The sequence below is a fragment of the Leuciscus leuciscus genome (genome assembly GCF_965113295.1).
Source record: "Leuciscus leuciscus genome assembly, chromosome: 3".
Lineage (NCBI taxonomy): Eukaryota > Metazoa > Chordata > Actinopteri > Cypriniformes > Leuciscidae > Leuciscus > Leuciscus leuciscus.
In genome coordinates this window covers 9,713,838-9,736,371 of record NC_138727.1, presented here as the reverse complement: position 1 = coordinate 9,736,371, position 22,534 = coordinate 9,713,838, and the positions used below count along the sequence as shown (strand labels likewise).

The following is a 22,534-nucleotide window of genomic DNA, read 5'->3' as shown; positions in this document are numbered from 1 at the left end:
TGTATTTGATTTGATATTTATTAACTTGTTAACATTGTACAGCATGTTTTCATAAGTCATACAAATTTACAATATAAAATGTTAATATATGAAAGTAAAAAAGAATAAAAAAGATTAAGTTATCAATAGCTAAAAAATACAACTGAATGTCAACAGCCGCAGTGACATATGATAGGCTACAGCAAAAAAAAAAAAAAACTTTTTGATACATTAAATAGGCTAGTTCGGTGGGTTTAGACTTGAAGTGTCTCTTATCCAGCCATCCACAAGATGAAAGGAATGATAAAGGTTAGAAGTGCGGTGGACGGCGCAATTCCAAGAAAAAACATGGAAAGCATTCCGATGACCGTGGTTAGAAGAACACTCCTCTGGTCCCGGATTACTGATTTTAAACTTTCACAGAACTGTTGAATGAAAGAAAGATGGGATAGATGAGATTCAGAGCACTATAACAAACAAAAAAAAGCAAAGTCTGATTCGCATCAGAGACGGTGCTGCTATGTTTTTCTGGGCGGGTTACATCTCCCCAAACCCACTTGCCACTGAATGAAGCTGTTGTTTCTTTTTGCGCTAAAATGACCCAGATTTTCCGAAAAGCTCCCGGTCAGCCAAATGACGTGAAAATACGTTCTCACTGGAGATGGATGTTAGGAATTAAAGGGGTCGGTGGAGCATCCAACCCTGCGCCAATCTGCCATTTAGAATCTTAAAGATTTCATATAATTATAGCCTATTCGAACGAAAATTTGCTTAATGGCTACACCTCTTCCTAAATGTAATTTATAATTAGTCATTTTGATATTTTTGGGAGACTTAAAAATATCAGTAGCCTATAGGCAATAGGTGATTGAAGGCTACTTATATATATATATATATATATATATATATATATATATATATATATATATATATATATATATATATATATTATTGTAGCTTTATTATATTATAAAAACAGTAGGCCTTAAGCTATTTTGTTTTAAAATATTATTAGGTCTATTAAATATTAATAAAAACGTTCGTTCGCCAAAATCTAAAGTCAGGAAGCCATTTAGTTATCATGTGACAAGAAACCCGAGAAGACACTCATTACTGCCAGTGCCAGTCAAAGTTTTTTTTAATATATAGGCTATAAAAAAATTTTTTTATGGAAAGTCATGTTTTAATAAGTTCACATTAAACATAATAAGTTTAACACACTAAACTTTTTTTTGTGTGTGTGTGTGTGTGTGTGTGTGTGAAAAAAACGTATTTGTAAAAAAAAAAAAAGTCCCATGAAAAATTCAAATAGAATGAAAAACAGCCTAGGCCTATTTTTGTATAAAAAAGATAAAAAAATAAAAAGTTTATATTTGTCCACTCTCAGTAGCCTACAAAACGGTAAATGGTCCAAAATCTGTCACTTGAAAGGAATCCTTTAAAACGGTTCTTATATGTACCAATGCAGGCTAATATAGGCCACATAAACTTTTTTTGAGGTAGGCTATGAAAAAAAAGGTGTAACTTTTGAAAGGGTACCGCCCCAGTGACAGCTTTTGTACCCTTTATTCTGAGTGTAGGGTACTAAAATTAAAGAACACATTAATCCCTTTAGTCTTGAATTAAGTTTGTGCAGAAATAAGATTTTATAGAATAGGCTAGCATGTAACTTTTTCCTTATCGACCCTGTACAAAGTTTTGCATTTCATGTTATGTTCATATTAATTTTGCTAAACCTATTTTAAACATACCTTGCTAATGCATTAATGTGCGTGTCATGCAAAGAAGAAAGTCAAGAAATTGGCAACATTTCCTTATTAACTTTTTTATCTAGTGATATCGATTCGTCGATTAAAAAAGAAAACGTGTTGGAATACAACCTCGTTTACCTTGTCTGTCTGCAGGCTGACCGCTGTCCCGTAGCGGCAGTAAGTGACAAAATGTTCGCAGTTATTCCAAAGAAGACTATATGGAATATGACCGATAAGTTTTTCAGCTCTTCTGGCGACCTCCTCAGCGGCCAGCGGCTGTTTTCTCAGGGTAGTATCCATTGTGTTGAGCAAAACAGGGGATCCGAAGGCAAAATCCTCCACCGTGTCGACTCGTATTGATGCATACTTGTAGATCACGCCGAGAAGCAACCTCTTGTTTGTCACTACTTTCTGGATTTGAGATGTATTGCTCGTCAGAACCAGCAGTATGTCAGGCATAAGGTGGGCAACTTTGTTGTCACCGAGATAGATGCCAAAGTGAGTGAACAAAGTGCGAGGAACCTCCAAAAGATCTCCGCGCTGGAAATAAGTGCTCTCCTCGCGACGCTTTGTGCATCTTTCTTGTTTAGATGAAGTGGTTCTGAAAAAGTTAAAATGTGCAAGTAGGAAGGTTTTCTCCAACAGTAGAGCAAGAGAATCTAACATTTTGCAGTGCTGCTCAGGCTTCACTTTCCCCGCTTCGTTTTATTCTAAGGAGCAGCGGTCCTGCATGACGTCAGTGCGTTTTCTGAAAAGACTATTGGTCACTATTGATGAGCTGTAAAAATGTAAACGAAAGAAAATGTAAATAAAACCTGATAATTGATTACCTGTAAGATACTTTATCATATAGCTACGGTAAAATATAGCCATGCATGTAAAACAATGCATATTAGTTTATAAGTAAAACTCACCAGAATGCATCCAGAAATGCTTATAACTGTTTAAGTTTTACAGTAAAGTTCTGGCTAACGCATTCTGTTTTTTTGTTTTTTTTTGACTCTAGACATGTTTTAAAAATGTGTAGAAAGAATACACACAAACCGATGCATGTATGTATTGTTTACATATATTTAAACATACATACATACGTATATATAGTCATTTTTCAAATTCAGGTTCTAAAAATCAAGTTAATTTATTCTTATGGCTATTGCTCAAAAATGAACAAATAAACTAGTTCAACTGAATGTCTCTGAGCTCCAGCAGCGTCTGGATTTTCTCTGATGTAGGTATGGGCAGGGTAGATGAATGTGGAAAAAGTGAGAGCAGAACGTTTGCCCAATGGTGGTTTGAAGTTGAGAGCCGGTTCATGCCATGTGGCAATAATTAAAGTCCTCAATACATTCACCCAGACCGCACCAAACAAGAGCTCCTTTTAACCAATAGACCAGTTTGCGGGCCGTGCAGACAGAGCACGTCAGCACTTTATTAAAAGTCCCCAGAAATGTAGCCATCACATTTCCAAAACAGAAAAGGATTGAATTCACCATGAGTTCAGCAGCACTTCTAATGAATACCAATAGCACCTAATGGTCTTAACTAAGTGTGTCAATGGAATGAAAACAACCAATTGTCTTGTAAATAGTCCAGCTCCATTCAATACTTAATGCAAAGTTTATAAAACCCACATTGAGCTTAAGAGGACATTAAGTGGTAAAAGTTGTAGCAAAATGATGCAAAACAGTCTTAACTCAGAGATAAAGGAAAGGATTAAAGCTGCACCCTCCCCCTGAGGTTTAGTTTAGTGGGAGAGCGATGATGGACAGGAGGAGAAATCAGTGTCAGAATGGTAACAAAGGTGTCCCAGTGAGGGCAAAAGCTGAATGTTGAAGGATTAGTGATTACTTGGTGCTCTCTCGGGGCTGTTGCTTGTTTGAACAGCAGTGGAGCGCTGAAAGATAGCGGGTGATAAATGACAAGCCATTTATCTTCCTTCCCTGTTTTGTCCCCAAGCATCCCAAAGTCTGTATGTGACAGCTGAATGCGCTTGTGATAAATGTGCGAGTTTTGAGGGAGAGTGATTTCAGTTTATGTGACCGTGTATGTGTTTGTTGTGAATGACACTCCGTTGCATTGAGACGAAGCCAAGAAGCTCTGCGAGCGCACAATGAGGAACTGCTGGATCTGTCTGTCGGCCGTTGACAAATGAACGCTTCACATGTCTCGCCTTCCACTTCCTTTTGATCACTCTGTGCTGCTAAGATCACGCTGTTAGCACATGCTAATGCGGGTCAAAACATCGCAGTTCGAACGATTTCCCATAAAACCTACTAAAAGAATGTGTTAACGTCACAGTGAATAAAAATGCATGAGGTATTTGAGTTTGGACCATTTTCTACAATCATTTCCAATACCTCATGATGCGCCATTCAAGCAAATTCTTCTTCCTTAGAATACATGCATATATCTTCAACGGTAAACACGAACTCAGTCATCAGAAGAGGAAAAGCCTTTTGCTTTCTGCCTTCCTGTGTCGATAGGGGTCAGAGGTAATGAGAGGACCTTGTATATGGGGACTTCAAGGGTTTATTGTTTTGCTGTCGCCTGTAAGACGTGGCCAACTCAACACAACTAAGTGAAGTACGGCGTTCTCTAATGTATTCACTACATATCAAAGTGCTTGCATGTTCAACAACGACCCAACAAAACTCACATTCAACTTCAATTGGCTCTTTGTTTTGTGTACACTGAAAAAAAAAATGTAAAGCTCATGCGTACTACTAATCATTCTTAATAATTACAACAGAAAATAAAAATGATTAAAGGCACAGTTATGTGTTTGAAAAGTTCACATTTTGATTGGAAACTGTTAGTAGACACAAAGTAAAACGGAAGAAACTGTTTACATTATACAAACTTCATAATATAATCCATCTGGACATTTTCAAACATTATAAAACTACTATTCTTTGACATTATCCATTTGAAGCACTTTTTAAAATGTGAAATCTCAACACACCACTGGCATCCTTCAGTCTTCGTCCTTTTTTAAACAACCATTGATTTCAAATCAGGTAGGTCTCTCAGTTTGTAGTCAAGCAGCATTTGCCCATAGGCTTTTCCCTGCAGAATAACACATTTTTAGTGACCCTGAAAACACAATGTTACGCTATGTGGTATTTTTTTTGACTGACCCCAAATTTTGTATCATGACATATATGTTTGGAATGACAAAAGGGTGAGAAATCATTTTCAAGCCATTTCTTTAAGGTTGTAAATAGCTAGATCAAGTAATCTCATACCAAGTGTGATGTGCTTTCTTCTTTAAAAATACCTTTTCTCCCCAGAATTTCATTATTGTTTTGTTTTTTTGTGCTAACCTTTTCTATGAAACTTCAAAAAGACCCACACTGGTTGAAGCCACTGTGCCTGTGTCCATTTTGCGAGTTTGTTTGAATGAATGTGTGTTACCTGAGGGTCGCTGCGCAGAGACGCCACCCCTCCCCCTCCGAGTGAGTTTGGAAGAATGAAGTTCAGACCGTGAATGCCAGGCAGTTCGTACCTGGAAGTCACCACAAACATGTGAAATGCATTATTTTAATTGAGATCACCTCCCGGTTTTCACACATCTGTGCATTAGCTCACACCACACTCTCATACAGACAGGCATCTAGACATGTCAGTCCTCAGCATGAGGTGGTCCTCATTAGCGGCACCAAAGGCGTTTTCCCCAACCCATAAAACAAGAGGCTTGCATGCATGCACTCTCTCTCACACACACAGGTCTTTAAAAAAGCCGTGCAGGCTGCAGATGTTGAGAAGCTCAGTATAAAGGTGTTACAATGTTTATGTTGTGTGACTTTAACTTCCTTACAGCCTCAGACATCAACTGGTAATGATTTCCTTAAAAACAGACTACTAACAAAGTATTATATTGTGTTTTTTGTGTCTATTGTGCTTTTTGCCTCATTAAACCATAACATTTTGATGTCTTTCACCACTGAAAGCACATCTGCTAGCACATTTTTGGAATTCTTCTTACCGTATGACGGAGGGTTCATCAGTCTGATCCTTTCTGATCAAATGTTGGAAATACTGCTCCACAACTTCAGCAGTTAACAACTTTTTCAGGTAGGGAAAATACAGTGGGTGTCTTGCAATAACCCCTAAACACAGAAGTTATACATACAGATTTACTGATATATGGAATAGACATGTGAAATATCTACCCTAAATATTTGATTTATACCATCATGCTGAATGATACTACCATATTCATGTAAAAAAAAAACATGACAGTGGCTTTTAAGTTTAGTCATTTTATGTTCCCAGTACAACGCACACATGCAAGAAGTCATAGATTACCAGAATTTCTCTACATTTGCATATGCATATGCATTTATTTATTTATAATAATGTACAGACAGACAGATAGATAGATAGATAGATAGATAGATAGATAGATAGATAGATAGATAGACTGATAGATAGATAGATAGATAGATAGATAGATAGATAGATAGATAGATAGATAGATAGATAGATAGATAGATAGATAGATAGATAGATAGAGTTTGACATGTTATTTCGACATGAGAAAAGCTAACAAATTATGTAAAAAAATAAACCCAGACTCAAAGTCTACTATGAATGACACATAACCACCCGTCACATCGAAGATGAAGTTAAAACCAGGGCAAGTTGCCACATCACAAGAGAGTGTTGCCTTTTGGGCTGCAGACAGTGGGCTGTGATTTGTGGTTTGTGGTCAGAGAACATGGCCTGACCCAGCATTTTCCCAGCATTTATAGCCAGAATGGCTTTTTTGGTGTGACACTGACATGCAATAAGCAAATTGTCTCATCGTGAAAATATTATTCACTGCGTGTGAAAGCACATGGAGAAACACTTACCAATGTTTGCGGAGTCCCCTTTGTCTCCACTGCGCGTGTATGCTAACTCCTCCAGTCTGAAGGTATGCGGCCCAGAGGGCAGATCTGAAAGAGAGACAATTTTGTTCTCAGTATAATTAAATTCAGCAGTTGGCAGGTTGAACTAACAGCGAGCATCTGAGCCCATTTTGCTCCAAGTCAGCACACATATTGCTTGATCTGATTGATTATTTAAATAGGAATGAGCAAATAAAAATGGCCATTTACACTATTGTTCAAATGTTTGTGGTCAGTAAAAAAAAAATTTTGTTGAAGAAATTTGTACTTTTATACAGCAAGGATGCATTAGAATGATAAAAAAAAAAGACAGTAAAAACATTTCTAATGTTACAAAAGATTTTTGTTCATCAAAGAATTCTGAGAAAATGTATCAGTTTCCCCCAAAAATATTAAGCAGCCCAACTGTTTTCAACATTGATCATTTCAAGAACTGTTTCTTGAGCAGCAAATCAGCATATTAGAATGATTTCTGAAGGATCATGTGACACTGAAGACTGGAGGAATGATACTGAAAATATTAATTTCGGCATCACAAGAATAAATTACATTTTAATATATATTAATATAGAAAACATATATTTTAAATTGTAATAATATTTCACAATATTGCTGTTTTTTTCTGTAATTCTGACCAAATAAATGCAGCCTTGGTGAGGATAAGAGACTTTGTACAGAAAATCGTAGACCTCAAATTCTTTAAAAGGTAGTGTATGTTTTACTGTAGAACATGTAACAGGTCACTATGATGCTGGTGTGTTTTGGGTTGTTTCCAGGGTGTTGCAATGTGGTTCTTAGGATGTTATGAGTGGTTGCTTATTGCCCAAGTCTAAAAAGGCCAATGTTGAGTCTCTATGTTCACAGATACGTTTTTTTTTTGTGTGTGTGTCATCATTTACTCCTCTTCGTGAAGTTTCAAATCTGTATGACTTACTCTCTTCTGAAAATGAGATGTTTAAAGCAGAATGCCCAAGATGCTCAAGATTTTCTATGACTATCAGCTAAAAAATCTGTTTGTTTTTCATTCAAAGCTAGTTTAAGCTTTGAGAAGACAGTATACAAATGCATTCATGATGCTTTTGGTACTTTTTGGAGCTTTTGGTCTTATGCACCTTTATTGCATTGAGAAGAGCAGCATGAACATTCTTCAAAACGTTTATGTTTCACAGAAGAAAGAAATACAGATTTCATTTTCGAGTGAACTATCAATAGTAATAGTGATGGTTGGTTCTTTTGGAGTTCAACACAGCTCTTTGGCGGTTATCATTGGCTACATCCCCATTAATCAGTTTTTCTGTCTCGGAAAAATGCCCTTGGGCTGCGGTAACGTTAGAAGCCTCTCTTACAATCAGCCCTCTGTGATGCTCTAATCACCGTGGCTCCAGGTTCGTCTGTCTGTCCATTTAAGTGGGAAAGAGAGTGAAACAAAAAGAAAAGAAAAAAAAGCTTTATTTTGTGTTCATTTGTATTTAAGACCTTCAGTGTTTGTGTGCATGGTCCTTGCATATTTGTGAATGAATGCGAGTGTGTGCGAAACAGTCTGCGCTTGCGTGTTTAAACGCTAGATCCAATGAAAGGGTGTTTCCGATTATTTGAAGGGTTTAGCTGCTTGTTTAGGGCAACTAAGAAGTGGCAAATAGATAAAGAGAATCATGCAAACACTGCCAGAACACTACAAAGGCTGTGCCTTTCAGAGAGACTAAAGCAAAGAACTCTGGGAAAACAAGCAGCACTGGATTCCGGTGCAAGGGATCTTATAAAACCTTCTCTTGGTAGAACAATCAAATTGGCCCTTAAAACCAGGCTTAAGCCCATTTCTTTCAGTTGAGTTTGTTGCTCAAACATTCAATCCACTTCCACCTTGAAGTAGGCCATATCAAACACTGCATGCTTACCTCCATGTGAAAAGAAACTGTTTTGATACACAAGAGAGTCTGTCATTAATAAGGATTAGTCACAATGTGCTGATTTGGGAAGAATTTTGGAGAAAAAAATATTTTGTGCAGAAAAGTGTACAAAGCATGTTATCTGAAAAAAAAAAAGATGCAGAGAATAACTTGTCAATGAAAGGAAAGAAAGGTCATATTATCCTTATCATATTCAGACTTCTTTTGAACAAATTACTATTGAACTCAGTTAGTATAGAAGCTTCATTGTTTCTGCAAAGTAAATGAATGTGTTTACAAGGAGACTGTTTGATTATTTATTGTCGTTAAATGAAACGTTATGCATATTTAATTTAAAGCGTATTGTATGACTTTTAGACGTGGTGTGGAGTGGAGCTTGAATGAATGAATGAATGAATGAGGCATTTATATAGTGTTTTCATGTAAGCGTGACAGTCGGGGTTACAGCCTTCTTTCATTTTATGGAAAAGAGCATCTTGCTAAATAACTCCTTTTTCAAAGGTGAAAAGATGGTGTAGACTACAGTTCAAAAGTTTGGAGTCAGTATGATTTCTTTAATTCTTTTGATAGAAGTCTCACCAATTATTTGTAAAAACAAACAAACAAAAAAAACAGTAAAAACAGCCATGTTGTGAAATAGTATTGCAATTTAAAATAAATGTTTTCTATTTGAATATATTTTAAAATGTGAATTATTACTTTGATGGCAAAGGTGAATTTTCAGTGTCACATAATCCTTCAGAAATCACTATAATATAATGTAATCAATATGTTTATTATCAGAGAAAACAGTTGTGCTGCTTAATATTTTTGTGTTAACTGTGATACATTTTTGGGGAATATTTGATGAATAGTCAATAGTCAGAAATTCAAAAGAGCAGCATTTATCTGAAATATATTTTTTGTAACATTATAAATGTCTTTACTGTCACTTTTGATCAATTTATAAATAAAAGTACTGACCCTAAACTTTTAAAGTAGTAAGTTTCAGGTAGTGTAAGATTCATATTTGTGTGAACTATTCACTTTACATTTTGTATCCCACATACAATCAGCAGGGTACCTGTGGGTTTTCCTCTGTATTCCTCTGAGGGGAGGGAGGGGTCGTGTCTTTCTGCTAATGATGGGTCTGATACCACCTCTCTGTGTGTCTCCACAAGCTCCCCATTCACATGAATGTGCACCTGAAATCAACAATTAAGAGTCATTCATTCACACAATCATCCATATGTATATTTTAAATGATCCATTTGCATATTCTGTCCAATCCATATAGAATAACCTTTTAATTTAATGCACATTTTGATTTTGTTGTATCAGTTCCCTTATAAAAAACCATACAGTAATGATGGTATCAGATACTTGAATTCAGCATGAATTCAGGTTAATCGGGACACTTTTTTCCCATTCATCTCAATAAGAAATGTGAGCCAGTTTACCTGAATTCACCCTATACTATGGTACTGTATTACCATATTCATAAAAATAATACCTCCGGATCTGCTTTGGGATGCAGGAAAAAGAAAGGTTTCAGAACAGGTGATCTAGAAAGAGAAATAAGACATATACAACATTTTTCATGGTACACTTTTATCCAAAGTTATAAACAATTTTTGGTACTTAAAGAACTACTAACTACTAACACTCACATTCTTGGTCGCCCTCCCACAATAGCTGTGAGTCCTGGAGCTGCAGAGGGGAGAGAGGAAGAAATAAGATACTGACCTAAGATGTTTAAATGTTTCTTCAGCCTTAAATGAACAGTGAGCTTAACCGCAGTGTTTTGGAAACAGAGTAGCTGAAGATTGAGTTGAGGTTTTAACTCACCCATGCCTGTTCCCGCTGGTGCCACCTCTCTGGAGAAAAACTCTAGAGCTTTCTTCTGCTTGTGATGGACGGCCATCCAAACCACAGCCTCACGAAGACCCTGTGCAATGAAGAACAGCCTTCGAAAAACTGAAGGTTATTTGTTCTAATTGTAAACGGACTGTGAAGTTAAACACAATTTTGAATGGAAAACAGAAACAGACAGCCTACTCTATTGACCGCATGTGGTCCATATGTGTCCTCAGCGCCCAGAACTTGAATGTTGACTTCAGCATAGTCCTCCAAACCCAGCTGTCTGAAAATTCGCTGGGTCCTAAAGATGAGGTTTCAGCATAAAGTGCTACAGTCTTAGAAAAAAAGGTTCAATAAGGTTCTACTGTATATAAAACCCTAGGGCTCTTGACTTAATTTTAAGAGTCCTTTACATCAAAAAGGTTCTATATAAGGAGAAATGTCTTAAATGATTGCATAATACTTTCATGTTTAAAGGGTTATTTCGATTCGTTCTAGTGGTAAAGTATATTTACAAGCTGTTTAATTCATAACATTTAGTTAAAGTGCTATTTTAAAGGTTTGTTTTGAAGGTATCCTACAATAGGCTTACATGAATTCAAGGTCAAAAAACACTTTATTTTTCTCATAATACACATTGCACATCACCTCATTTTTCAAAGAGTTTGAAAACGGCAAGTTCAAAGATTCAATCTCTCTAAACCACCCCTTTCTGAGAGCCTACTCTGCTCTGATTGGTCAGACGGCCCAGTCTGTTGTGATTGGTCGATCACTTACAGTGCATGATGGAAACTAAACGCCTATTATCATATTTGAATTTTAGCTCCGGAGGCTTCCTCAGCGCTTGATACAGAGTGATACGAACGATTTCTGACCAAAATTAAAACTGAATTTATAAAATGATCCCATAGTGGGAAACTACTATTTATGAAGCACCTGACAGAACCCTTTATGATTCTATATAGAACCTTTTCTTCTAAGAGTGTACAGTTTATTTCATATCATTTTATCATGCATTAAAAGCCCTAGAGGGGGGTTAATACACTTTTTAAACAGTGTATTGTAACTTTTTTTAGGAAATGTAATCTTGACTGGCAAAGGCCAATTCATGCCAAACCAATGGCAACAGACACTTTGTCTGGGTTTTGTCGGATCAGTGTGTTACCCCTGCCGGCGTCTGTTGCCGTTGGTCAGCACTTGTTTTCACCAACTGAACATGTTCAGTCATCGTTTGTCGGTTTGTGGAATGTCTGAGAAGTGACGTACTGTAATCTGGTGATTGTCCGCATTGGTTTGCGTCTGTCGGTGCCATGTGAATTGTCCTGTAATCTAACTTATACCAACTTCTTGTATTGCCGATTCCAAGAAATGAATCAAAGCAATGAATTAAATATCAAGTATTTGATGTACGAAATCACTAAAAGTAAAGCCATAACCTTTTGATAATACTCTCTGCTGTTCTTCTGGCCTTTTCCACTGCTCTCGGACCACCAACAGGACAAACTGCAGTCGCCCTGAACCCATCCACATATGTGGCACAAACCTTGAGATGATAAAATACAAACCATAACCAATTTTTATTTATTTAAAAAAAGCATATTTATTAATTCTTGATTATTGCCTAAAAAGTTCATTAAAACGACTGACTTAAACCAACTCGGGTGGAAAGGTTAACCCACCTTGTAGTCACCTGATGGAGGTGATCCCTTGGCACCATCGACTTTCACTGCTCCACCATCCACATCTAGAAATCAGAAGGGCAAAACAAGTCATAGTGAAATAGCATTAGTAATAAAGTAAATATAAATAATTATTATATATATTTTTTTTTTAAATTAATTATGAAATAATGTAATAATGTGCTCTTAATCTATGACAGTTTTGGTTTTGAGTAAAAACTAAATAAATGCTCATTTAAATTCATCAGTCTTGTGATATTTTTATATATAGCAGCTATAGGCAACATTCGTCTCCAGAGATCAGCCCTTAAAAAAAAACCATGTAACATATTGATCTCAGCATTTTTTAATGTTTCCACAAAAGATCAAATCAAGCTAGTGTACATACTGTACTGTTAGCTTTCTGATTACATGGACAATGAGATTGAAGTTTAGGGGACAAATAAAATATTTGTTTTGTGACAAAGAAAATAACATTTAAATGGAAGAGGTTGTAAAGGTTATAGCAGATAGCTGGAACCGGCTCTTAGGTAGCCAGTCTAGACAACTGGTGTAAAATCCATGGGGCAGCGTCTCTGAATCAGATATTTAGAGATAATAAACAACAATCTGATCACTGCGTGAGGACTTTCTACAGGAGATAAGTACTGTCACCAACCAGCTTCAGCTTGCTTAAAGTTTTCTCTCCACAATATTAAAATTATTAATAATTTTAAATATGCCACTGCCAGAATATCATAAACAACCATGCATGTAAGATCCAGTAAAAGCTGACTAAAAAAAATAATGACCTGGGATCTCAGTAATGGTGACATTGGAGAAGTCACATGTCACATCAGGTAGGAGGTAATGCTGTGGGTCTCCGATCTCATACACTAATTGCTCTGCCACTGTACCAAATGAAACTAGCCCACCGGTTTTCGGAGGTTTGGACAGTGTAAATGAACCATCAGCAGAACATTCTACCACAGGGAAGCCCATGTTATCCCTGCAAATCAAATGAGAATGCACATAATACTTCCCACTGTTATTATAAACAAAGAATGAGGTACGTTTTGTCAAAGGTACTGTAAAAGAAAAAAAAAAGTGACAATTTTTTGACTGAATACAAAACATCTCAAGCGTCAAGGAGGCAAGAATATGTATTTTCTTTTTATTAACAACAAATTGTATAGCAGTTACAGAATTAACAACAAATTGTATTTTACTTAAAGAGAAGAAAGCTCTTTTCAGGACCATTTGGATTTTTGGTTGCACTTTATTTTAAGTTGTCCGTGTTACAGTACATTTCAGTAATGAGTAACAATAATTAACTACATGTACTTACTATAGGGTTAGGGTTAGGATTAGGGTGTGGTTTAGGGTTAGTTGCATGTAATTATGCACAAGTTATAGTAACTACAATAGTAACTACATGTAACAAGGACATTGTCAAATAAAGTGTTATCAGATTTTTTGGCACTGTGACATTATTTTCATGACAATCTTTAAGCAAAGATATGATGTCTTAATGAAATTAAGTATGAAATACTGCATCCAGGTATATATACAGTATACTGTATGTTACAGTTATAGTCAGTTATGTTCTGTTTTGGCTATGTTTCATTGTGTTTTGGTTCTGTCTTCCTTGATTGCCTGTTTGACCTAATTTTCAGTTTGTCTGTTTATTCATACCATTAACCTGTTGGTTCATCAATTATCTCATTAGTTCTTTTCTTTGCTCTGTGTACTTAGGACCTGAGTTCTCCTTAGTTCTCTGTCTGTTATTAGAATAATGAGAATCTAATGCAACTGAGAATAAAAAAACATCAAAGTGAAACATCAAAGAATCATCAAGATAAACGACTGTAATTTTAAGGAGAATTTATGGAAGAAAAAGTGCTGTCATGAAAATAGTCACGATGCAATGAATTTTTCTCTTTTGATTTTGAGTTTAAATGTGCCATGAATATATCAGATTTTGAGTTGTTACCAGTCAGGAACTGTGTGCCAGTCTGTGAAAATCCCCCCTGTGGCCTGTGCACCACACTCAATCAGATGACCTGCAAGGCTACAACAGGAAAAAAATTCTCATGAAATTTCATGGTAACCAAAACAGGAACAGAACTTGACTAATAACGTAAATGTGGTTAACCACACATATTCTTACACTGAAAGGTCCTTCACAACACGCGACAAAAACAAATGATTCATGTATGGCTGTCTGCCCTTATGTTCACCTCAGACCAGTGTGCGTGTGTGTGTGTGTGTGTGTGTGGCCAAGTAAACCTTACATTATTAGGACAAAACGTCTGCACAAAAATGTCAATACCCGAAATCCTTGTCCTTGTGGGGAAATTTTTTGGTCCCCATAAGGAAAACAGCTTCTAAATCATACTAAGTAATGTTTCTTAAAAAATGTAAAAATGCAGAAAGTTTTGTGTGATGGGTGGGTTTAGGGGTAGGGTTAGTGTAACGGGATAGAATGTACAGTTTGTACAGTATAAAAATCATTATATCTATGGAAAGTCCCCATTGAACATGAAAATAAAAATGTGTGTGTGTGTGTGTGTGTGTGTGTGTGTGTGTGTGTGTGTGTGTGTGTGTGTGTGTGTGTGTGTGTGTGTGTGTGTGTGTGTGTGTGTGTGTGTGTGTGTGTGTGTGTGTGTGTGTGTGTGTGTGTGTGTGTGTGTGTGTGTGTGTGTGTGTGTGTGTGTGTTTCAAGAGCTCACAGATTTAACAGTACCTTCCAGCAGCCAACAGGTCATAGTTATTGGAGTCCCACGCAAACTGTTAAAAGACAAATGTTATAATAATTTTTATGTAAATAATTTGTACGTTTATTTAAGAGAGACTTATTCCATAAACATCTCGAATTTTATATATATATATATACAGGCTTGGGAGGGTTACTTTAAAAATTTATTCCGTTACAGTTACAAATTACTTCATAAAAAAAAGTATTCAGTAACGTAATCAAAGTACTATAATATGAAAGTAATGTAACTGATTACTTTGGGATTACTTCAAGGTCACGCATATAAATAAAGTCAAGCAAGAAGAAATATTATTAAACAATTTTTTTTTATTTTTTTTTTAAGAATTTGGTCCAGTGTACAATATTTGCAAAATATACACACGCCTGAATATATATTTATGTAAAGGGCTATACAGATATCTAGTGGCTAATGTATGGTATTACAGATTATTTTGTTTTATTTTTAACAAATTTTTAACTAAAAAATAAAAACACAACATTTAACATTTTTACACAATCTACATATTAGTTTATTTTAAAATAGGCCAACATGTTGACTAAAGCCGTGATCTTTCTTAGTTTGCCTGACTGGACGTGGGGCGTTGGCAGTGGGAGTTCCCCTACGTTACCTAGACAGCGAACATCCCGTTACGTGAGAAGAGATTAAGAAAGGACATTTTGGGTACTAAAAAAGCTACTCTCCTAATTTCTACAAAATAGCAGTGGAATTTCCATGAATTAAAAGCGATTTTACCCGCAGATTGTTTCTACTAGCAGTGATTTAATCTGCGTCTGGAGGAGATTGTAGAAAGCTGCTATTTGCACATGCACCAGCGCGTGGCACACGTGAGTCATTACTGGCAACAGAACCAGGAACTACTGTATAATTAAGCAGCGCTTAATATAGTGTTACTATGCCAAAATACTTATTTATTTAGTTTTAAATGAAACCATTGTAATCCTGAAAGTATTCCCCCTTTTTTCAAAATGTAACTATAATCTGATTACTATGTTTTTTTACGTAACTGTAACGGATTACAGTTACTGGATTTTTGTATCCTGATTACATAACGCCGTTACATGTATTCCGTTACTCCCCAACCCTGTATATATATATATATATATATATATATATATATATATATATGTTTATATATACTACTTACAGTATTTTGAAATAAATTACAATAATGAAAATCTAATGCAACTAAGAATGAAAAAATAAAAAAATAAAAAGGTTAAAAAAAGACTGTAATAAGAATTTGTAGAGACAACACGCTATATAAATTATGTATAAACTTATTTATAAGAGACTTATTTAAAAAAAAAAAAGTTTAAACCTCTCCCTGTAGAAGCTAAAGTAAACTTAGTTCCCTTTTGTGGTCACTACGAGTTACGTCGTGACGACGAATGGGGTTTCGCTTAGAATGCCTCTCACCTTCGAGTATACAAAACGAGCCAATGGCATGGGTCTGCTGAATTTGCATAGCGTAACTCCGCCCCACCTCGTGGGTATATAAGGAAGTACGCTGGCAACATGCAGTTATGTTTTCGCTTTGGAGCCAAGAGTTTTCTTCACTCCCACAAGCCATTCTGAATTATCTTCACTCTACGAGACGAGCGGCTCTCCAGTGTGTTGGTTCAACGGCGCGTTCCAGCGAGATCATATTGCCTGCTGCTGATCTGTGCAGTGATCTCCCGACAAGTGTGTGTGCTTCTCCCTGGGCGCTTCAGCACTCAGCTGAGCTTTTTCCTCTCTCTAAAAGAGCTGCACGTGGCACATCTTTTTCAAGACGGCTCGCCCGTGTGTTTTCTGGATGTGGGCACGTGATCCATCTGCTCATCATCGTGGATGAGTCATGTTTTCATTGCGGGAACATGACCATAGCGATGTTTAGATCGAGACTCAATGATCTCCGTGTGGGTAGAGTCCCCTCTGCCACACCCCAATCTATCTCTTCCTCGAGAGGGGATACTTTGGCTGGTGGCTAGGGTGATCTGAGGGTTACGGTGTGGCACAATAACCGACGAGTCATTCCTCGGGCCACGCCCCCGTCCTTATCGCAAACCGTGGAGCTTCCGTGTGTGCCTTGTGCCTCTCAGGGACCAAGTGTTTTCATTCTGGGCTCCGGCGGATGATGTCATGTCACTCACAGCATGACAAGGCGGGCTTGATTCCTCTGGAAATGAGGATTCGACTGTGTTGCCTCCCTCGGGAGTGCCAGCGTTAGCCGAGCCAGATCCAGAGCTGACGGCCATGCTTTCCCGGGCAGCTGAAAGCATCGGTTGGAGTGGCACCACATTCCCCCGAGCACTGTAGGCTGGACGATTGGTTCCTGGGCGCGGCACGTGCTGCACTTCCGAGGCAGTGCTGACCAGGGACTTCTGTCAGACCAGGCCGCCGTGGAACGCTAGTCCTTCTCCTTCCCTTGGTGGAGGGCCGGGGGAGAATCTTTGTTTTTCTAAGAACTGATGCCCCTACCTCCAAGCCCCAAGAGGCCGTGGATGGCAGTGTGCGATGCTCTGCCTCGCCACTCTCATCCCCCTCTGTCGCCTGACCCCTGGCAGAGCAGGCCCCCGTGGAATGCTGGTCCTTCCCTGGTCTCCTCTGTCAGGACGCGGCAAATTACCGTGCCCCCAAACTGGGACGCTATGCCTCCCACGTCCGGGCCGGTCATTGCCCCATCGAGGGTACGTCTGTGGTTCGCATGACCCTGCTGGTACAGTTCTTGGGAGCTTGGCTAGAACTTCCCAACCTGTCCCGTTGGGTCGCGCTCGGCTATGTGATTCAGTTTGCACGGTCTCCTCCCCGTGGACGCAGTCGAAGGTAAGTAACTCATCAAAGGTAAATCCATGGGAAAGAACGACCTGGTCATCAGGTTCCTGAGAGGAGCGAGGAGACTAAATCCTCCTCGCTCTCCTCTCGTACCCTCTTGGGACCTCGCAGTGATTCTATCCACCCTGCAGAGTGCTCCCTTTGAGCCTTTGCAATCAGTCAAGCTTAAGTTCCTGTCAGTGAAGACAGTGCTCCTGGTTGCATTGGCCTCCAAGAGGGTAGGGGACCTGCAGGCATTTTCGGTTGACGAAGCGTGCCTGGAATTCGGGCCGGCCTACACTCATGTGATCCTGAGACCCCAGCCTGGATACGTGCCCAAGGTTCCCACCACTCCCTTTCGAGACCAGGTGGTGAACCTGCAAGCGCTGCCCTTGGAGGAGGCAGACCCAGCCTTGGCATTGCTCTGTCCAGTACGCGCCCTTCGTGCTTATGTATTATGCAGAACACAGTGTTTCAGGACCTCAGACCAGCTCTTTGCTTGTTATGGTGGGAAGCTGAAGGGAAAGGCTCTCTCCAAGCAAAGGTTGTCTCACTGGATAGTGGCATATTGCTTTGGCATACCAGCAGCAAGGTCGACCATGCCCCCTTGGTGTGAAGGCACACTCCACCCAGAGTGTGGCTTCCTCTTGGGCTCTTGTGCATGGCGCCTCGCTAACAGACATCGCAGAGCTGCAGGCTGGGCGACACCCAACACATTCGCAAGATTCTACAATCTCCGAGTGGAGCCAGTGCCCTCTCGTGTACTCGCTTCAACTAGCCGGTACTAGGATCTGCTCAGGTGTCTTCGCTTGCTCGCCATTCCACTCCTCGGACTGGATACCCCAGTGTTTCTCCATATGCAGCCCGCTCGCGGGTCATATGTGTATTCTGTAAAATAGTGTAATGTGTACACTATTTGCATATTTCCACTGAGATATGCTTCCCAGTGTACATTGGTATTCCTGTGTTAAGTATGAGTCCTTCGTCTGTGCTAGTCTCACGACAGGGAGCTCAGACTTACGCAGGGCACTGGAAGACAGCTGAGGTGGCGTGATTAGACTAGGAACCCCATTCGTCGTCACAACGTAACTCGTAGTGACCACGAAAGGGAACGTCTCTGTTACGTATGTAACCCTCGTTCCCTGAGTAGGGAACGGAGACGTTACGTCTCCCTGCCACTTCCGCTGTACCGCTGGAATGCCTGAGTTCAGTCTCGGCTCCTCAGCGAGGAAACATAACTGCATGTTGCCAGCGTACTTCGTTATATACCCACAAGGTGGGGCAGAGTTACGCTATGCAAATTCCGCAGACCCATGGCATTTTTTTGCCATTGGCTCGTTTTGTATACTCGAAGATGAGAGGCTTTCTAAGTGAAACCCCATTCATCGTCACGACGTAACGTCTCCGTTCCCTACTCAGGGAACGAGGGTTACATATGTAACCGAGACACTCTTTCTGAAAAGATACGATGCTGGTGTGTAACTTGTTTCGGTTTTGTGCTGATGAAGAAGGTTCAAATTACCAACTTGTCGTTACTGATGAGTCTGTTAAACAATGTCTGTTGCACAGCAAATCTGAAGAACTCTCCTGCATGACAAACCTACCGAATGCATCAGCGGTCCAAGAACCACAGCGCTGTCCACACAGCGTCCCGTCACAACAATATCAGCCCCGAGATCCAGGCACCGTTTAATGGGGAGGGCGCTGAGAGATACAGACACATGAATCTCATTTGCTCATACCACCAGTGCGGCTCCAGGCATGAATAACAGACAGGACCAATGACATGCTGTAATTAACTTGTAGTTCTTACCCAAAATACGCATTCATGCTGTGGACGTTTTTTGGAAGTGGTTTCTTTCCCTCTGAATCAGTCATCCTGAGTTCAGTCAAAGAGTCTTTCTAGGATACACAACAAACCAAAAGATCACAGGAAAGATTTTAACACTGTCTAAAAATCCCTAAGTAAGGGTAGAGGATATAATATTATTAGTGCTATGGCTATATAGTAATAATTCATACTTACTTTAGGAATTTGAACAAACCCATAAGAATTATTGCAATGAAATGGGGCAAGAAGAGGGGTAACGTTTTACAGGTGGTGCTTGCCAAGGGTAATACACACCTATACCCATAAGTAGTGTTAAAGTATTAACTATACTATACCGTTCGAAGGATCAGGTCAGTACGTTTTTTAAATGCTTTTCTGCTTCATTTATTTAATCAAATATACAGTAATATTGAGAAACATTTTTACATTTTAAAATAACAGTTTTCTATTTGAATTTATTTTAAAATGTAATTTATTCCTTTGATCAAAGCTGAATTTATCATCATCATTACTCCAGTCTTCAGTGTCACATGATCCTTCAGAAAACATTCTATTATGCTGATTTGATGCTCAAGAAATATTTATTATTATGATCAATGATGAAAACAGTTTTTATCTTTTTATCAGTACTTTTTATCAGTCTAATGTACCATTGCTGATTCATTTGAATGGTTGTATAAGTATTATTCAAATTTTGTAAAAAATCTAGTCATTAATTATGATACCCTTAAATATTCGCCAATGTGTGTTGAACAATAGATGCTAAGACACTAAATACAAAATCTCTTTAAGGTGCATTCAAAACTGTATTGTTTGTTGTGATATATCATTCGGCTATTGGATATGACTTTCATGTTGGATTATACTGACACCTAGTGATGTGGCTGTAGCATCAGGAAAAAGTTAAAGTTTTGTAGAACTGTGGGTATTTGCAGTCAGCCATGACTATATTAAGTGAAAGTGTCCAATAATAGGGGGGTTACTGAGATAAAGAGTAGTACTTGGCTGGTCATGTGATGTCAACATGTCAGCTCCTATGAGGCGAGTAAATGCCCATGCATCGCAAAAGCATTTAATAAACTTACAGTAAGTTCAATTACCTTTGGCATCAGGTCATCGCCAGTAACCACAGCTACCTTCAAGTCAAGTCCCGCTTTTTGAACTACTTCCTGTAAAGCTGCTCCACAGGCAAGAGGATTGACACCTCCAGCATTACTGACCACACGAATGCCTACAGGGGGGGACAGCATGACAACAAGACATTCAGTCTAAAAAGTATTTCCATAAAATATTGTGAATAAGATAAACCATTTTTGCACGTTATATTATATAATAAAAGTAAATATAACACAATACAACCCATATAAACATTCATTAATCTAAAAATATGTGTCTGGATAAAAGTCACATTCTTATCATAACTTAACATAACTTTACCTCTTTTGCTGATATCCTTAATAAATGGGGTAAGTGAAAGGACGAAATCAGGAGCGTATCCCATATTCTTAAAGAAAAGGGAGCATTGTTAATCTAAGTGTGTATCATAATTAACAAATTAAATCAAAAGTATTATTAAATATCACAGAATCACTCTTACTTTATTATCTTACACCAACAAAAGCAGTTTTATGGGTCACATCAGGTATAAATAACTTACAGGTGCTTTAGCTTTGGCTGCTGAGAGTAGTGACATGGTGATTTCTGACAGATAATCAAACACAAGGAAGTCCAATTTCCCACCATATATGAGCTGAGGAACTGCATGGAAGAGATTTTTTGCAATTTCATCAAGACAAAAGTGGCCCAAACAGTAGGCTATTTGGACACTTACGCCACACTTAATGTATGAATGAATTAAAAACAAAATATCAAACCAAGTGGCATTTATTCTAGAGAAATATTGCACTAGCATACTTTTACAAGCAAAACATTGTACAAAAAGTTTTTATTTTTTAGCTAGGCTATATAGTGATAACATAAGGACGTTTAATAAAGACAAAAATATTTGGACATTTGTGGTTGTTAAACGTTATGAACACACATAAGTCCACTAAAATGAGCTTGAGAACAAGTTGGAAGAAAATGTTTAGTAGCCTATCATTTGTTTTCAGCTTTCCGGTTGTTTTGATGTAATTTAATATAATGCAGTGAAAGTCAAACAACACATATTTTTGGCGTCTGGGAGGTTGGAAAGTGTGAAAGAGTGAAAGGGCTTTAGTGACATCTAGTGGCCAGTCAAGGAAACAACTAACTTTTTTAGTTCTCTTGTTTGGTGTATTCTTGTCAAGAACTAATATGCAGAGATGGATAAATAACTTATAACCAATGTCAAATTACATAAACTAAAGTAATTGAATTTAAATACCTGACGTTGCAGTATCACCCCAAAACCCAGACGCGCATCCAATCCGTACAGTTCGGTGTGCTGATGAGGCGTAATGTCTGTTACTGCTTCTGTGACGTGATTCTCTTGTAAAACATCTGACAGTCGTTGCAGATTTGGTGATATTGTGTGAATATGAAACATTATTCCCGCAGAAAGGCAGTGGTGAGGTTGAACAAACTCTCAATGTCAACCGATGCAAACTCCCGGATATGCGCGCGAGATTCGTCATGATCGACAAACGAGTTTCTTTTGAATTTATTTTTTATGTTTTATGCGGACAGACGATAGCACACCAACTACAAGACTGGACTTTCAAAGTACATGATCGTACTGTAACACACAATCTCATCCGTGTAGGACAAAATTATGTTATCGTGGTTCCTACTATTCTAGGACACACACACACACACACACACACACACACACACACACACACACTACATGTGCAATATATGTGCATTATATGTGCTGCTATATTACCGTACTATATTTATTACTATACTGCTACTTTAGCAGTTGGCATTTTTTTTTCTATTATGACCCTATTTAAAGGTTGAATTTGCAAATTATACAATCTTTTTAAGGATGCACTTATGTATATTATAGCCTACTACAAGTGCTATAGACCCTACAGAAATGGTCACCAAATTTAACAATTAAATATGCGATTTGTAATATCATTTCAGAAGCAAAATACCACTTTGCATGGTGTTATACA

The 22,534-nt window shown here is 38.1% G+C and overlaps 2 protein-coding genes across 3 annotated transcripts; both read right to left on the bottom strand.

Moving 5' to 3' along the window:
• Positions 1–2,507, bottom strand: LOC309494360 (lecithin retinol acyltransferase-like). The gene is made up of 2 exons (XM_082163679.1): positions 1,869–2,507; positions 1–404 (listed from the first exon to the last, which is right to left on the bottom strand). Exons 1-2 carry the CDS (start codon positions 2,394–2,396, stop codon positions 252–254), a joined length of 681 nt encoding a protein of 226 aa, XP_082019805.1. The 5' UTR covers positions 2,397–2,507; the 3' UTR covers positions 1–251.
• On the bottom strand, positions 2,195–22,184 carry LOC309494336 (uncharacterized protein). 2 transcript variants are annotated; one of them, XM_082163636.1, is made up of 21 exons: positions 21,796–22,184; positions 21,088–21,188; positions 20,868–20,934; positions 20,531–20,661; positions 19,413–19,501; positions 19,204–19,303; positions 14,773–14,816; positions 14,020–14,097; positions 12,839–13,035; positions 12,048–12,112; positions 11,805–11,911; positions 10,567–10,669; positions 10,357–10,456; positions 10,179–10,218; positions 10,022–10,073; positions 9,593–9,713; positions 6,587–6,670; positions 5,716–5,839; positions 5,145–5,235; positions 4,693–4,796; positions 2,195–2,331 (listed from the first exon to the last, which is right to left on the bottom strand). In XM_082163636.1, exons 1-20 carry the CDS (start codon positions 22,043–22,045, stop codon positions 4,722–4,724), a joined length of 2,019 nt encoding a protein of 672 aa, XP_082019762.1. In that variant the 5' UTR covers positions 22,046–22,184; the 3' UTR covers positions 2,195–2,331; positions 4,693–4,721. The 2 variants fall into 2 exon arrangements, with proteins under 2 accessions (XP_082019762.1, XP_082019761.1); XM_082163635.1 differs by lacking the exon at positions 2,195–2,331 and having other exon boundaries at positions 4,095–4,796; positions 21,796–22,183.
• Positions 22,185–22,534: the final 350 nt, after the last annotated feature.